Source organism: Pongo abelii, chromosome 15 (genome assembly GCF_028885655.2).
Source record: "Pongo abelii isolate AG06213 chromosome 15, NHGRI_mPonAbe1-v2.0_pri, whole genome shotgun sequence".
Classification (NCBI taxonomy): domain Eukaryota; kingdom Metazoa; phylum Chordata; class Mammalia; order Primates; family Hominidae; genus Pongo; species Pongo abelii.
The window spans coordinates 110,293,270-110,311,207 of NC_072000.2; the positions used below are offsets into that span (position 1 = coordinate 110,293,270).

At 53.5% G+C, this 17,938-nt stretch overlaps 2 gene segments (V, D, J or C); both read right to left on the reverse strand.

The window, feature by feature from the left end:
- The window catches only part of LOC100937468 (Ig alpha-1 chain C region-like), a 189,317-nt gene that overhangs the window by 73,360 nt on the left and 98,019 nt on the right, over positions 1-17,938 (reverse strand).
- Positions 13,791-17,938, reverse strand: part of LOC134760151 (immunoglobulin heavy constant gamma 1-like) — a 102,419-nt gene continuing 98,271 nt past the window's right edge. Inside the window, 2 exon segments of the C gene segment in view lie at positions 13,791-14,432; positions 17,242-17,372. Of these exon segments, the coding sequence occupies positions 14,349-14,432; positions 17,242-17,372 (215 nt within the window).

Genomic DNA, 17,938 nt, shown 5'->3' on the forward strand with positions numbered 1-17,938 from the left:
CTCCAAAATTCCACCAGGCCCCTTTGCAATCAGCACCTCCCTGATGGCTAGGAATCCATTGATCTGCATTCTGTCAGAAGATTCAGAGTTCATCATTAAAATGATCTATTATGGAAAATATTATAAGCATACAAAACACAAAACCAAGTTTTAAAAAGTGAGATATTTCTTAAAAGTTTAGTGTACAAACAAAATGAAGGTACCTTCACATTTTACTACAGATGTGCAGATAGTTTTCTTGGTGCACAGAGTTAAGGCAGAATTAACTTAGAATAAGCATGTTCTAAAACTGACCTCCGGAAGAACTTGTCTTAGTCATTTCTTTGCAGAGTGTGTGAACCAAGATTAGGGTTTGGTCTTTGGTGTTAGCACTGTGTCAAGGATCAGGTAGAAAATACAAATGGAGGGGCCCCTTTCTGAGGCCAGGCCCCACTGTCAGGGCATGTGGGGTGACCAGGGGCCAATACCAGCTGAGGCTAAGAGGCTGCTCTGAGGAGGGCGGGGCTCCAGGTGCCTCTTGAACCCTTTGTTCAGTACCAGGACATATGTGGCTGGGCAGCAGCCTTCAGACTCCCCACAGGCTGGTGCCCAGTGCCCACAGCCCTCTGTTGGGTTGTCAGGCCCCTGCACCCATGGTGGTGTGGTGGGCTCCAGAGTTCCCTGGGACCAGCTGATGTCTTGTCCTTGGTTTTGGCCCAAATGCAAGGCCCTGGTCTCCTCCAAGTAACTTCCTTTCCCCAGGGCTGTCCAGGCCCCACCACTGCCTGTTCCTTCCCAGGGCCTCCCACAAGTCCCAATGCTGATGCCTCTCTGCCAACCTTGTATGTGGCCACTGCCTCCAGCTCTGTGTCTGCCTCCCAGCCAGGGAGCCGCGGTTGACGATCTCGTGAGTGTCCGCCCTTCTGAAGGGTACAGTGTGAAGTCTCGTCAGTCTCACTTAAGTGCCTAAGCACCTCTTTAGAAACCAGGGAGTCATCCGGGTTTCTCCATCTTTAACCATGTTTTCTAAAGGTTTTCTTGGCAATTTCCTGGCAATTTGCAAGACAGGATTTTTTGATTGCCAACTTCCAATTAGCTTTAAACTTGCCACGATCTCCCAGGTCATCCCGTCCATCGATGATGCCTATTACATTCTTCCTGATTTCCATGTGGCCAAATTCAATAGTTATTTACCCCAGGCTTGTATTTTGGAGGCTAAAGAACTCTGTTACCAGCTATATCCGTGCTGTGGCTGCCATAACAAAATATCACAAATGTGGCTTAAAACAACAAAAATTTTTTCAGAGTTCTGGAAGTCAGGAATCTGAGATCAAGGTGTTGGTGGCTGACTCTGAGTGCTCCAGGGGAGGACCCTCCACCTCTTCCAGCCTCCTGTGGTGAAATGGTTTGGGTGTGTCCCTCCACATTTGATGTTGAGATGTTAATCCCAGTGTTGGATGTGGGGCCTGGAGGGAGGTTACTAGATCATGGGGCTGGACCCCTCATGAATGGTTTAGCACCATCCCCCAGGTAATGAGTGAGTTCTCCCTCAGTTAGTCCATGTGACAGCTGGTGGTTTAAAAGTCTGGGATGTGACACTTCTCTTCTCTTGCTCCCTCTTGCCATGTGACATTCCTGCTTCCCCTTCTCCTTCTGCCGTGATTGCAATCTCCCTGAGGCCTCACCAGAAGCAGATGCCAGGGCCATGTTTCCGGAATGGCCTGCAGAAATATGAGCTAATTAAACCTCCCTTCCTTCCTTCTCTTCTGCCTTTCCTGCCCTTCCCTTCTGTCCTGCCCTGCCCTTCTGCCCTTCCGCCCTCCCCCGCCCTTCCCTTCTTCTTGTCTTTTCAAGACAAGTTCTCACTATGTTGCCCAGGCTGGTCTCAAACTTCTGAGCTCAAGTTATCCTCCTGGCTCTGCCTCCCAAAATGCTAGGATTACAGGTATGAGGCACAGTGCCCCACCTAAACCTCTTTTCTTTATAAATTACTAGCCTGATGTATTTTTTTTTTCTAGTAACACAAACTAACATAGAAAATTGGTATTGAGGAGTGGGCCATTGCTATAAAGATACCTGAAAATGTGGAAGCAGCTTTGGAATTAGGTAACAGGCAGAGAAGTTAGAAGAATTTGGAGGACTCAGAAGAAGACAGGAAGATGAGGGAAAGTTTGGAATTTCTTAGAGACTGATTAAATGGTTGTCACCAAAATGCTGATAGACATATGGACTGTGAAAGCCAGGCTGGTGAAATCTCAGATGGAAACGAGGAACTTATTGGGAACTGGAGTAAAGGTCACCCTTGTTAAATCCTAAGAAACAACTTGGCTGCATTGTGTTCATGCCCTAGGGATCTGTGGAAGTTTGACCTTAAGAGTGATGACTTAGGGCATCTGTGGAAGACATTTCTAAGCAGAGATTTCTAAGATGTGACCTGGTTGCTTCTAACAGTCGATGGTAAGATATGGGAGCAAAGAAATGACTTAAAGTTGGAACTTATATTTAAAAGGTGTAAACGAAAAAATAAAATGCGAATCCGAGGGGATTCCAAAGAAACCTGGAAAACCAGTTCAGACCATGACAGGCAGGGGAGGGTGGTTTGGGGTCCCTCACTCTACCCTCTCCCTGTTGGAGTTTAGGCTCAGCTGACCAGTGTTAACATTAAAACAGGGAGCTGAAGACTGACAAAGCTGACTCTTTGTAGCAATAAGGTATGAAATTCCAACCTGACTCTGGTATAGCATCACATGACAGGTGGCTGGCATGGAAGGAAATTATTTTATCCCAGAATATGTTTCTCTGACACATTTTGGAATGGCCCTGCAAAGCCGTCTCTTGTGGAGGAAATTTATATTCTGTAGAGAATCTTTTTCCCTTTCCAGGTCTCTTCCTGATTCAGGAGAGATTTATCCAAGAGTCTGGCACCTCTGAGGTTCTGATAAGAGACATTGACCATCTCTTCTCTCTGGAACCTGGAGGCTTCATCTACATAACAAGAACCTCGGCTTCCACAACCCCCTTTCTCTTAAGCATTGCTTTTTGCTGGCTTCAACTTTTTAGATAATTTAACTTTTTCAGCCAATTGCCAATCAAAATCTTCAAATCCACCTATGATTTGGAATTCCCCACTTTGAATTGTCCTGCCATTCCAAACCGAACCAATGTATACTTTACATGTATTGATTGATGTCCCATGTCTTTGTAAAACATAAAACCAGGCCACAACCCAACCACCTTGCACACGTGTTCTCAGGACCTTTTGAGGCTGTGCCACAGTTCATGGCTCTCACATTTGGCTCAGAATCAATCTCGTCAAGTGTTTTATAGAATCTGGCTTTTTTCATCAACAAAGGGAAGCTGAGCATAAAAAATTTTGGAGAATTCACAGCCTGGCCATGTGGTAGAAAAGAAAAGGTATTTTCAGGACAGAAATATAAGTAGGCTATGGAGCAGCCACTTGCTAGAGAGATTAGCATAACTAAAAGGGAGGTAAGTGCTCATATCCAGAACAAAGGGAAGAAGGCCTTGAAGGCACTTCAGAAATCTCTGAGGTGGTCTTTCCCATCACAGGCCCAGAGGCCAAGGAGGAAAGGATGGTTTTGTGGGTCATGCCCATGGCCACTGCTGCCTGTGCAGCCTTGGGACACTGCTCTCCACATCCTGGCTGCTCTGGCTCCAGCCTTGGCTCAAAGGGCTCCAAGTATAGCTTAGGGTGCTTCTTTGGAGAGTGCAAGCCACTATAAGCTTTGGTGACTTCCATCTGGTGTTAAGCCTGTAGGCCCCCAGAATACACGAGTGAAGGAGGCTTGGCATCTTCCCTCTAGATTTCAGAAATGTATGAGAAAGCCCAGGTGCTCAGACAGAAGCCTCCTGCCAGCATGGAGCCCTCACAGAGAACCTCTACTAGAGCAGTGCCAAAGAGAATGTGGGGTTGAACCCCCATATAATGTCCCCACCAGGGCACTGCCTAGTGGAGCTGTGGGAAGGGGGCCACTGTCCTCCAGACCCCAGAATGGTAGATCCACTGGCAGTTTGCACCCTGAATCTGGAAAAGCCACAGGCACTCAACTCTGTCATGTGAGAGAAACCACAGGGGCCACATCCTCCAAAGCCACAGGGGTAGAGTTGTCCAAGGCCTTGGGAGCCCACCCCCTGCACCAGTGTGCCCTGGATATGGGACATGAAGTCAAAGCAGATTACCTTGGAGGTTTAAGCTTTAATAACCACCCTGCTGGATTTCTGACCTGTATGGGGCATGTAGATCCTTTCTTTTTGCCAACTTCTCCCTTGTGGAATGGGAATGTTTACCCCAATGTCTGCACTCTCATTGTATTTTGGGAGTCAGTTTGTCTTTGATTTCATAGGCTGATAGGTGGAAGGGACGCATCTTCAGATGAGACTTGGGACTTGGGAAATTTGGGTTGATTCTGGAATGAGGTAAGACTTTGGGGGACTGTTGAGGAGGCATGATTGTATTTTGCGACATGAGAAGGACATGAGATTTGGGGGGCCAGGGGTGGAAGGATATGGTTTATATATTTGTCCCCTCCAAATCTCATGTTGTAATATGATTCCCAGTGTTGGAGGTGGGGCCTCTAGAAGGTGATTAAATCAAGGGGGCAGATCCCTCATGAATGATTTAGCATCATCCCCTTAGTGATGAGTGAATTCTCCCCCAGTCAGCTCACACACAGAGTCTAGTTGTTTAAGTCTGGGGCCCCCCTCAGCCTCTTGCTTCCATTCTTGCCATGTGGCATACCTGCTCTCCCTTCACCTTCTGCTATGATTGTAAGTTTCCTGAGGTCCTCGCCAGAAGCAGATGCTGGCACCATGCTTCCTATACAGCCTGCAGAACTGTGAGCCAATTCAACCTCTTTCCTTTATAAGTCACTCAGCCTCAGGTATTTCTTTATAGTAATGCGAATGGACAAACACAGGTGGCTCCTGACATACCCCTCATCTTCTCCTTTGTCATCATATGGCTTACCTCCATGTGTATCTGTGTCCTCTCCTCTTATGAGGACACCAGTCCTTGGACTTGGGATCCATCCAAAATTTAGAATGATATCATCTCAAGTCCTTAACCTAATTTGTAAAGACCCTATTTCCAAATAAGGTCACATTCTGAGGTTCCAGGTGGGCATACATTTGGCCAGGGAGATGCCATCAGCCCACCACAGCAGCCTACGCAGGTACATTTGCATATAGCTTAGGGTCGACCTTTCCTATGGAAGTATTACATCCCCCTCTGGACTCCAGTTTCCCATGTTTTAGAATCCTTTGCCTTGTCCAGCAGGATGAGTCTCTTTTCATTTTTTAGTATTTTTCTCTGTCTTCTTTGGATTGGATTAAAAAGAATTGATATATTCTATTGATGCATCTTTAAGTTTTCAGTTCCTTCTTATGTCTTCTCCAATCTGTTATTAAACTTGGGTAATGTTTTTCTCTTTCTTTTCTTTTTTAATGCAATAGAGATGGGGTTTCACCATGTTGCCCAGGCTGGTCTCAAACTCCTGAGATCAAGTGATCCTTCCTTGTTGGCCTCCCAAAGTGCTAGGATTACAGGCATGAGCCACTGGGCCTGGTCAAATGATGTTTTTCATTTCAGAATAATACTTTTAGTTCTAGAATTTTCATTTGGTTTTTGTAAGTATTTTCAGTTTTTTATGGAGATACCTCATCTAGTCACTCATGATAACCGTATTTTCCTTTAAGTCTTTGAACATATTTAACATAACTTCTTTAAAGTCCTTGTCTGATAACTGTATCTGCATCTAGGTCATCTTGGAGTTGATCTCCATTGATCCCTTTTTCTTTTGACTATGGATCACATTTTCATATTTCTTTGCATACCTGGTAATTTTGGATGTGCACCTGATGTTGTTGATAATCTGTGGTACAGGAAATGGGTTTTGCATTCTTCCTTAGCAGAGCATTTTTTTTTAATGTTAGCAAACAGTTAGCTTGAGCTGACTCAAACTCCAAAGTCTGTCTGCCTGGCCGTTGGCAGTAGCTGGAATCTCAGTTCTCTCGACCTTACAGGTGTTGCTTTCTGCTGGGCCCTTTGGAGTTTTCCCTACCCATGCACACCTAAGGGATCAGCCAGAGGTTTCAGAGGAGTTTACTTGCAGATTGTGGGGTTTCCCTTCGGTGACCTTCTCCTTTACGGACATCTTCTCTTCATTTCCAGCTGCTCTGAAAATGCAGCCCTGCATCCCACTCCTCACCAGGAGGTCTGCAGTTTCCTGCTTGAACTCTGGCTGCACCCATTCCATGCCCTGGGGTGTGACTTCAGACAGATATTTCACGGAATAATCCTTACTAGTGTTTGCCTACTTGTGGTCATATTCCAGTGCCTGCAATTGGTATGAGTGGGTGTTGTGTGTGCTTACAGCTTTTCCAGTGTTTATAATTGCCATCTGCCAAAGGGCTAGTCTGATATTAGCTGCTCCAGCATTATTGGAATCAGAACTACTTTCTCTCATGTGGTTTTTCATTTTCATTTCCCTGTTGACTAGTGTGGTTGAACATCTTTTCATATGTTGAGTGGCTATTTGGATATCTTCTGTAAAACATCTGTTCAATTCTCTTGCCTATTCCTCAGTGAATTATTTGAATTTTTTTCTCGTTGGTTTACAGGGGTCCTCTTTATGTTATGGATCTATTTGTGTCAGTCAGTTACATATGTTTATAGGAAACATTGAGAAAAACTGAAATGGACCAAAAGATTAGTAGGTGTCTTCCATGGAAAGCAAGGCATCATCTTGTACACTCTTCCAGGTTATTTCATTCTATGGAGCTCTGCATCTTTTATTTCCTTTGAACTATTTTACACCTCTACAAGCCAGGGATCCCCAACCCCTGGGTCATGCACTGGAATCAGCTCATGGCCCGTTAGGAACTGGTCCACATAGCAGGAGGTGAGGGGTGTGTGAGCATTACTGCCCGAGCTCCACCTCCTGTGAGATCAGTGGCAGCATTAGATTCTCATAGGAGCGAACCCTATTGCGAGCTGCACATTCCCGGCATCTAAGCTGCACACTCCTCATGACACCCTAATGCCTAATGATCTGAGGTGGAAAAGCTTTGTCCCCAAACCATCCCCCGATCCTGGTCTGTGGAAAAATTGCCTTCCATGGAACTGGTTCCTGGTGCCAAAATGTTGGGGACCACTGCTCTAAGTTGTACATAATTGATAGCAAAGCAAAAACTCTTTGAATTGGTAGAAATTCAAGTTCTCATCTTTGGAAGGACAATGAATTCCTCCTCACCTCCCAGGGAAGAAGACAGTTTTGCATCTATCTATGAACCCCTTTTAGCATTCCGGAGTCAATTACGTCAGTGTAGTACTTAGAATTCTACTTTGAACTAATTGCAACACCTTAATTAATGAGAGAAAGAGCATCTCTGAAATGTGTCGTGATATGTTTATGTGAGTCATGATCATAATAGTTTTTAAAAATGATCTTTTAACTCGTTGTGATTTCTTGTTCCCCATGGCCCCACCCAGCCTCGGTATCCAGGGAGCTTAGTTTTCTGTGGCCCGGGAGGGCAGGAGACCCGGTGTTGACGGGGAGATCTGAGGTTGGCCCCAACTTTTCCCCACAGCTCTGCTTCACGGAGTGCCCTGGGAAGGCCTCCCAACCCCACACCTGTCCTGTTGGCCAAGGCGAGCTCCATGCCACGTGGTATCTCTGCCGCTGGCCACCTGGTGAGTATCTGTTGAAGAGAGAAATGTGCAGCATCTCCACAGAGCTTCCAGGGCTTCTGTGCTCTCCAAACATCTCTGGGCTCCTGGCACCCTCTCAGGGTGTGATGTGTTGGTGGCTGGGTTGGGGCCCTCTTCCTGAGGGCAGAACTCAGGCAAAGACAAAGCTCTGGACTCAAAGAGCTGGTGTGGGGTGAGTGAAAGGAACAGGAGCTTTTGGGTCAGAAATGCTAGTTTTAGCCTGGCATTGTCCCCATGAGCAGGGGCCGCAGGCTCACCAAGGCCTCAGTTTCTACAATGGTGAGAGAGTGTCAGAGACTGCAGCACGTATTTGAAAAGCATCCAGGGACGGCAGGGGTCTGGGTGTGGACCAGCTCTCCTGAATAGTGAGGGTGCGACGTTGAACATTGTGCAAGGAAAATAAAATCTCAGGACCCCAAACTCACTATTCCAAAAGGAACAATTGAGGTGGGAAGCTGACTCATGAAAAAAAAAAAAAGGAAAAGTCATGCCTTTCCTTTTGTTTCCAAACTGATAGCAGCAGCAGATAGGCCAGGTCTCCCCAGGTGGCCTCCCTCACCCTGACAACATAAATTAACAGGCTGGTCTTCATCACATGGGACAAAATGAGACAAGAAAATCGTCCCTCCTGCCCCTGAGACGAATGCATATTTGACTTCTTCCTCTACTGTTTATTTTCTTATAAAGTGCAGATTTAGTGAGCACAAGACGAACGCGTACTTGCTCCCTCCACCCCTCCTTTTCATGCAACGTGGGGGCTCAGTGAGCTGTAATCAAAGCCTCACAAGAATGTGACCCTCCCCTCTTGCTTTTTTCTCTTTCATCTTTCCCCTCCTCCAGCTTTTCCCCTTTTCGATATTGAAGCAGGACGTAGTGTGACTCTGTTTGGGGTCAGGTGTGGGGTGGTCCACGTGGACAGTGAGGGAGGTGGTCTCTGCCCGTAGTAGTCCCGGTTTCCTGGGAGACGGCGAGACGTGGGTGCTGAGGGGAAGAGGCCGGTGCAGTCTCTGAATGGGAGAGAGCATGTCCATTGTGCTGAGTGGGCTGGGAGGGATGCAGAGAGAAGACGGTGTGGCTCAACAGCTAGCACCGGGGACGGGAACGTGGGTGAAGGGTGTGGCACATGGAGTAGCTCAAGGCGTGAGGCTGTGACTCACCTGGGTGCCCGTGCATGAGTGCGCTGGGTGGGTGCTGGTGTTGTACTTATTCATGTGCCTGCAAGGCCCGTGTGTATATGTGTGTGTCACGTGGCCCCCATGCGTGGCAGGCATTGTTGTGTGGCCCCCACGTATGGCAGGCATGTGCAGCCTGAGTACCATGCCACACTGTGCGTTCTGTCTCCTCCAGGCCCGGCCCTGCCGTGTGAGCAGAGAGCTTGGCCATGGGACTGATGTTCTGTCTCCTCCAGGCCTGGCCCTGTCCTGCCGTGTGAGCAGAGAGCTTGGCCATGGGACTGATGTTCTGTCTCCTCCAGGCCTGGCCCTGTCCTGCCGTGTGAGCAGAGAGCTTGGCCACGGGAGTGGTGGGCCCAGGCATGGCTGTAACGGGCCTCAGTGGCTGGGCTCGGTGGGGACACCACACCCCTTGCTGAGTGTGGGTAGCAGAGGGTTCGAGGTGCCCTCTGGGAGGTGGTCGGGCAGAGGCAGGGTTGGGAGCGTGTGGGGAGATGGGTGTTCGGCTAGGCTCCTTCCCTGTGCAGGGGCTCAGCTGAAACCTGGGCTCTCACTCCCCTCACCCCTGCCTCCCCAGCATCCTCCCTCTGCCCCTCTCTTCAGCCTGCCTCGGGCCTTGCTCTGGGACCCCTGCTGAGAGGACAGGAGGGGCTTCAGCAGCACCCTGTGCTGGGCGGATGCTGAGGTCACAGCCTCGCTCTGTGTCTCTTCATAAGGCCACGTGGTGGCATCCTTCCTCCTGTCTAACCAGAGTCCTGCTTCCTGTTCTGGAAGCCCACTTGGGTCACGTGGGGCAGGGCCACCTGGCAGGGTGGGCTTCGTGGACTGAAGGGCCACCAGTTCCTCCAGGTCAACATGCTCAGATGGTTCCATTCTCCCTCTTCCCTTGGCCACAGGGACCTCTGTATGCTGGGGTGACCACAAATGTCACAACACAGGAGTCACACGAGGAATGTCACACCACATCAGCCTACGTCACACCAGGGATGTCATGCCACATCCCACCATGAAACTCATCATCATACTAGGGATGTCGTACCCTGGCACACCCCATCATGCCACATCACACAATGTCACACTGCATCACATCACATCAAGGATGTGGCACCCTGTCACAGCACATCACATGTCACATCATGTCACACCACACCTCATTACAGCAGAGATGTCACATCCCATCACACCACATCACATTACGTCACACCACGTCAAACTACATCATAGCCCATCACACCAGGGATGTTGCACCACATCACCTTATGTCACACCACAACAACCACATCAAATTGTGTCACACCACATCACACCCCGTCACACCAGGGATACACACCCCATCACACCACATCACATTATGTCACAGCCTGTTATACTTCATCACACCACATCACACCAGGGATGTCACATCCTGTCCCGTCACATCACATCATGTCACACTATTCCACATCATACCATATTTTACCCCATCATACCAGGGATGTCATACCCATCACACTACGTCACACAACATCACACCAGGGATGTCACACTGTGTCACACCACATCCCACCATGTCACACCACGTCACATCATGTCATACCACATCACAGCATCTCACACCAGGGATGTCACACTCTGTCACACCTCATCACACCATGTCCAACACCACATCACACCAGGGACATTATACCATGTTGCACCACATCACATCACCCCTCGGATATCATACTGTCGTACCACATCATACAACATCACAGCATGTCCTGTCACATCACGCCACATTACATCCACGTCACACCATGTCATGTTACATCACAGCATGGCCTGCTGGGGTACGTGCAGGGTCCGCCCACAGAGCAGCCTTGCTGGAGAGTTGAGGGAGGGTCCTGGGGCTGGGCATGGTGTTCCCTCAGGAGGGTCAGCCATCTGGAGGATGCTTGGTCCCAGGTGGAAAGGGGGAGGTGGGCCCCGGGTGGCTCAGGGAGGGGCCCAATTTCCCCAGGGGAAGCTGGTCCAGGCGCCAGGCCCTGCAGGGGGCAGGAGCTGCAGGAAGCATCTTCTTCTTCCCCACTCAGCATGCTCAGTGCACGGAATGACCCGGAGCCCAGCACTGCCCTGGGTTTTCTTCCCTTATCCTGGCCAGGCCGTCCATCCTCAGACAGTGGACTGGAGCCCACCCCACCAGAGAACCTGGAGGCCCGTAGGGCCCCTTGAAGGGCAGAGGGTGGAGACCTGTCCAGCAGGCCCTGTCCTGAAGGCTGGCACCCTCTCTGGACAAAGCTCTCCTGCATCTCTGGGACGCCATCCTTGGGCTTAGGATAGAGCCGGTGATGCAGCAGCTGCCCGCCCTACACCCCAGGTGCTGCCTCCCTCACCCCCCGCGGGGCTGCAGCAGCGTGTCCTGAGAGTTAAAGGGCTGGGCTTCAGCACCCAGTTCAGGCCAGGCCCCCTGGAGCCCACCCTCCAGCGGCGAGCCCTCCCACGGCACGGCAGGGCCTGGAGTCTGGGGATTTCATCCCCAACTCTGTGTTTGGTGTAGCTCCAGCTGCTCAATGCCACACAAACGAATCCAACCACTCCTCTTTCCTGGGTGAGATGGTCTCTCTCCTGCCACAGGCAGCTCCGATGGCATTTCCCAGCCCGGCCACCGCAGTAACAAGACCCTGTCCTTGCTGAGTTGCAGCCAGGCTCCTTGGAGCCTCTCCACTCGGCCTCAACCTTAGCTTGTAAAGACTTGAGCAGACATTAACAGTTTCTAACAGCTTCTGGCCGCACCCCTAGGCCGACCCCTGACCCATCAACACCTGTCTGAGAAAGCTCCGCGCAGCAGAACTGACCGTTTGGACCAACCCCGACCTCCCTTTCTCAGGGTGTCTGCTGAAAGGGCTGCAACCACACGTCCTTCTGTCCGTTCCCAATGTCTGTGCATTTCCTGTGACCCAGGAGGGTCTTTCTCAAGACTTGAGAGCTGCTCCCTGAAGTGTCCCCACTGGTAAGGATGGGGCCTGTGTCTCCAGGCTCTGGGAGGACGGAATCCTGACCTCAACAGTGGCCAGCAAGGACACAGCAGGCCCCATCCCGGGGACGCTGACCAGCACTGGGCAACTTTTCCCTTCCCCGACGACCAAGCCCCGAGCACCCTCCCTGCTCCCTCTACCACCTCCCTTTACAAGGCTGTGGCCTCCGCACAGATGAAGGTGAGTCCAGGTCATGCCGGACTCTTTCTTCTGTTGCAACAGTTATTTGTGTGGAAAATCCGTCCTTGCGACATGACCTAGTGCCCAGGGGGATGCTGAGACAGGATGAATGTATTTTGCATGTGAGAAGAACATGAATTTTGGGGGGCCAGAGTATGGACTGTGATGGGTTAAATTGTGGCCCCTACAAATTCATATATTGAAGTCTTAATCGCTGGCCTCACAATGTGAGTGTATTTGGAGATGGGGTCTTTACAGAAGTCATTAAGTTCATATGAGGTCACTAATCTAATCCGATGTGTTCTTCTAAGAAGAGAAGCTTAGGACACGGACACACAGAGGGATGGCCATGTGACCACCAGGGAGGAGACGGTGTCTACAAGCCAAGGAGAGAGGGCTTGAGAGAAACCAGCCCTGCCCGCACCCTGATCTCAGATTCCTGGTCTCTAGGCCTGGGAGGATCCATGTCTGCTCTGTGAGCCGCCCCGCCGTGGTCCTGAGCTGACACACACAGATCTGACACCCACCTGTCGCTTTGGACCATGGTTGGTTCTGGAAGGCCCTCTGTGTGGCTCTGCCTGGCCAGCCTGAGCCAGCTCCCAGCCACGACCCAGCTTTCCCTGGAGGCCCTGTCCCCTGCAGAATGACCAGGGCAGGCAGCACCGTGCCCAGCAGGAGGAGAAACTGCATCCATTTAGAAGAGAGGAGAAGCCCCAGGGGTCCATGTAGCGACAGGGGCCAGGGAGGGCCACTCGGGCAATGCGTGTGGCTGCAGGAGGCGGGGGGCGTTTGTAGGGAGCCCCCGAGTTGCAGCTCGACCAGCCTCCTCCCGACTGTGCTTCCCACCGGGGGCAGGAGGTGCGTGGACACAGAAAGGTGGCTCACATCACGAAGTACAAGACTTAAAAAGGATATTTTATTGTCATCAAAAAAGAAACATCAAAGACAGTTAATGAGCTTTAGAAAATTTAAAAGAAGAAGAAAAGCTACCAAAGCTGAAATGGTGGCACGTCCTTCGAGTGAGCCCGGGAGTCCTCCCTGACGGTCGAGGCAGGCGCTTGCCGCACTCCCGCTCGAGCCTCCTTTCCTGTCTGCGGATTCTGCGTGACATTCACGGAACGGCGTGATGGGGGCAGCAGATCGTGGGGGTCTCTGTCCAGCACTCGTGGCCAGCAGCACCGCTTTCGCAAGAACATGGGCACCCTCTTTGTCGTCTTGCCTCTCCATCCGGTGCCCCCAGAGTGGCTGGTTATTCCTGCTGCACGTGACCTGGGGCTGGACGCCAGCCTGTGTGATGAGTTCTGGCTGTGTCCAGGCTCCTGGCTCTCCTGGTGTCCCTCCACCTCTCTCTCAGATGCTCCTGGGCCTCCTCTGTCCTCAGGCCCCACCAAGGCTGAGTCTTGCCTGCCTGGGACCTGGTCACCAGCCTTCTCTGGGAGGCCTGTCTGGGCAGATGCCCATCCCTTCCTTGGGCTATCCTCACCCTTGCACTGTGGGGCTCCTGCAGCGGCCACATGACCCAGGCTCGTCTCCGAGTGATCTCGGTGAACTGGAGTGGGTGGGAGGTGGCAGTGTCCTGGGCCTGGCCCCTTCTCTCCCCAGCGCAGACACTGGGGCTGGCTGTCCCTGCAGGTGGAGTTCCACCCGAGAATCCAGCAGTGTGGGCAGGCAGCCAAGGGGTGGTGCGGGCACCGAGACTCTGTTCCAAGGAGCCAGAGAGCAGCGTTCTTTGCTTGAAATCAGAACAACCTCATTCCTGTCGTCAGGAGTTCACGGGAGTGCCCGGAATGGAGGCTGGCTGGCTGCGGGCTGGGAGGAAGGCCGTCTGAGTGAGCCTTCGCAGCTCTCCGAAGCCTCCCCAGCAGGGCCTGGTGGTGCTGTGGCTTCCCTACCTTGGCAGCTGATGCTCCCACTCACCATCTGGAAACCACGCCTGTGTTCAGGAGGCTGGCGTGGACGGGGTTGGCTCCAGGGCCAGCTCCTGCCTGGGTGGGGGCCCGGGATGCCGGTCGCTGCCTCCTTTTGTGTGAGCACCTGGCGGTCCGGAGGGCAGGGACGTCCTGCTGAGGGGACACCTGGCCCCAGCGCCCTGCATGCACCAAGCAGCGGAGGTCTGGGCTAGACCTGCTATGCACAGGGTCTGGAAGGCGGGCGTGTCAGGGGTCAGAGGGCGACTGCGAGGCCAGAGAGCCATGGGGTTGAGGGCGGTGAGGTGTGGCCTGGGTGGTGGCTGAGCATGGCCCACGGCTCGTGTGTGGGGACTGGGAGGCCCTGGACACCCCGCAGAGGGTGGCCCTAGGCCCCCTGCCCGATCATGTTCCTGTAGTCGGGGATGATGGTCTGCTTCAGGTCCACCACCGAGGAGAAGATCCACTTCACCTGTAGGCAAGGCACAGCACAGGGGTGACGAGGCCACAGCCCTGCCCCCGAGGCCCACCCACCCCTCAGTCCACCCAGGGCACAGCCCTGCTCCCGAGGCCCACCCACCCCTCAGGGCACTGAGGCCACAGCCCTGCCCCTGAAGCCCATCCGCCGTTCATGCCACCCACCTGCCAGGGCCTCACCACTGCCTGCTCTGAGGCCTGGAGATGGAGAGCAGAGCCAGGGCAGCAATAGCGTGTGGACAGCACAGAAGACAGCATCAGATGGGGACAGCACAGGGGACAGTGTCAGAGACAGTTGAGGACAGCGTGGGGGACAGTGTCAGGGACAGATGGAGACAGTGTGGGGGAGAGTATCGGGGACAGGTGAGGACAGCGTGGGGGACAGTGTCAGGGACAGATGGAGACAGTGTGGGGGAGAGTGTTGGGGACAGGTGAGGACAGCGTGGGGGACAGTGTCAGGGAGAGATGGGGACAGCGTGGAGGAGAGTGTCAGGGACAGGTGAGGACAGCGTGGGGGACAGTGTCAGGGACAGGTGGAGACCGTGTGGGGGACAGTGTTGGGGACATGTGGGAACAGTGTGGGGGAAAGTATCGGGGACAGGTGGGGACAGTGTGAGGGACAGTGTTAGGAACAGGTGGGGACAGCATAGGGGACAGTGTCAGGGAGGGGTGGGGACAGTGTGGGAGACAGCATCAGGGACAGGTGGAGACAGCATGGTGGATAGTGTTGGGGACAGGTGGGGACAGAGTGGGGACAGTGTCAGGGACAGGAGGAGACAGAGTGGCAGACAGTGTTGGGGACAGGAGGAAACAGAATGAGGGACATTGTTGGGGACAGGAGGGGACAGCATGGGGGACAGTGCTAGGGACAGGTGGGGAAAGCATGGCATATAGTGTTGGGGACTGGTGGGGACAGTGTGGGGGAAATTGTTGGGGACAGGAGGGGACAGTGTGGGGAACAGTGTTAGGGAGAGGTGGGGACAGTGTGGGGGACAGTGTCAGGGGGAGGTGGAGACAGCGTGGGGGACAGTGTCAGGGACAGGTGAGGACAGCGTGGGGGACAGTGTCAGGGAGAGGTGGGGACAGTGTGGGGGACAGTGTTAGGGAGAGGTGGAAGCAATGTGGGGGACAGTGTCAGGGGAGGTGGGGACAGCATCGGGGACAGTGTCAGGGACAGGTGGAGACAGTGTGGGGGAGAGTGTTGGGGACAGGTGAGAACAGCATGGAGGAGAGTGTCAGGGACAGATGGGGACAGCATGGGGGACAGTGTCAGGGAGAGGTGGGGACATCATGGAGGACAGCATCAGGGACAGCTGGGGACACCGTGGGGACATTGTTGGGACAGATGGGGATGGCATGGGGGACAGTGTCAGGGACAGGTGGGGACAGCGTGGGTGAGAGTGTTGGGGACAGACGGGGACAGTGTGGGGGACAGCATCAGGGACAGGTGGGGACAGCATGGGGGACATTGTGGAGGACAGGTGGGGACAGCATGGGGTACACTGTCGGAGATGGGTGGGGACAGCATGAGCAACAGTGTCAGGGACAGTGTCAGGGACAGGTGGGGACAGCATGGGGGACAGTGTCAGGAACAGGAGGAGACAGTGTGGGGGACAGTGTTGCATACAGGAGGGGAAAGCATGGGGGACAGTGTCAGGGACTGTAGGGGACAGAGTGGGGGACAGTGTCAGAGACAGGAGGAGACAGCGTGGGGGACAGTGTTGGGGACAGGAGGGGACAGCATGGGGGACAGTGTCTGGAACAGCATGGGGGACGGTGTCAGGGACAGGTGGGGACAGCATGGGGGACAGTGTTGGGGACAGGTGGTAACAGCATGGGGGACACTGTCAGGAACAGGTGGTGAAACTATGGGGGACAGTGTCAGGAACAGGTGGTGACAGCATGGGGGACAGTGCCGGGGACAGGTGGTGACAGCATGGGGGACAGTGCCGGGGACAGGTGGTGACAGCATGGGGGACAGTGTCGGGAACAGGTGGGGACAGTATGGGGGACAGTGGCAGGGACAGGAGGAGACAGGAGAAGACAGCATGGGGGACAGTGTCAGGTACAAGAGGGGACAACATGGGGGACAGTGTCAGGGACAGGAGGGGACAGGAGGAAACAGTGTGGGGGATATTGTTGGGGACAGGAGGGGGCAGCCTGGGGGACAGTGTCAGGGATAGGAGGAGACGGGAGAAGACAGCTTGGGGGACAGTGTTGAGGACAGGAGGGACAGTGTTGTGGAGGAAACAGCATGGGGGACATTCGGGGACAGGAGGGGACAGTGTGGGGGACGGTGTTGATAACAGGTGGGGATAGCGTGGGGTACAGTGTTGGGGACTGCTGGGGACAGCATGGGGGACAGTGTTGGGGACAGGAGGGGACAGTGTGGGGGACAGTGTTGATAACAGGTGGGGATAGCGTTGGGTACAGTGTCAGGGACTGGTGGGGACAGCATGGGGGACAGTATTGGGGACAGGTGGGGGTAGTGTGGGGTACAATGTCAGGGACAGCTGGGGACACCATGGTGGACAGCTTCAGGGACAGGTGGGGATAGCGTGGGGGACAGTGTCAGTGACAGTTTGTGACAGCATAGGGGACAGTGTCGGGGACATGTGGAGACAGCCTGGGGGACACTGTTGGACAGGTGGGTACAGCGTGGGGGACAGTGTCAGGGACAGTTTGTGAGATCGTGGGGGACAGCATCAGGGACAGGTGGGGACAGCCTGGGGACAGTGTCAGGGACAGTGTGTGACAGCATGAGGGACAATGTCAAGGACAGCTGGGGACAACGTGCAGCCGACCTTGAAGAAGGTGACGGTGGCACTGTAGCACACGCTTAGCAGGAAGAGTGTGATGAAGATGGTGATGGTCGTCCACAGCCCGTCCAGCTCCCCGTCCTGCGCCTCTGCACAGCTCTCCTCCAGTTGCAGCTCTGGACAGGAAGGGGGTGGTCAGTGCTGTATCCCGCTGGGCTCGGGCCTCTGGGGGTGATTCCCTCTATGGCGGGACCCAGGATGTAGGGCCCGGCCGGGATGGGCCAACAGTGTCCTGAGGTCAGCTCCCCACAGCTGCCCACCCTGGGCACCAGCTTTGGCCCCGGGGCTCAGCCAGACACCCGGCCCTAGATAGCAACCTGGCCCTCAGCAGGACCCACTCCCCGTCTCCCGTGTCCCTCCCTGAGCCCCAGAGGGCAGGAGGATGTGAAGCCCACCCCTCATGTGACCTCAGCTGCAGGGAAGGGCGGTATTGGGAAGTGGGCCAGAGCCAGGGATGCGACGTGGCGTGTGTTCCCCTGTGTGTGGGGGCCTGTGTGTGTGTGGTGGCTGCAGGGGCACCCTTGTGAGAGGAGGGCTGGGTTTGTGTGAGCTGGTCAGCATGTGGAGAAGCTGCTGAGCGGCTCGTGGGCCTTGAGGTGCCGCGTGGGGCTCGTGGGGGCCTGTGTCCGAGGAGTGTTCACGTGTGCGAGGACCTTGCTCTGGTCTGGGTGCTGTGCAGGTC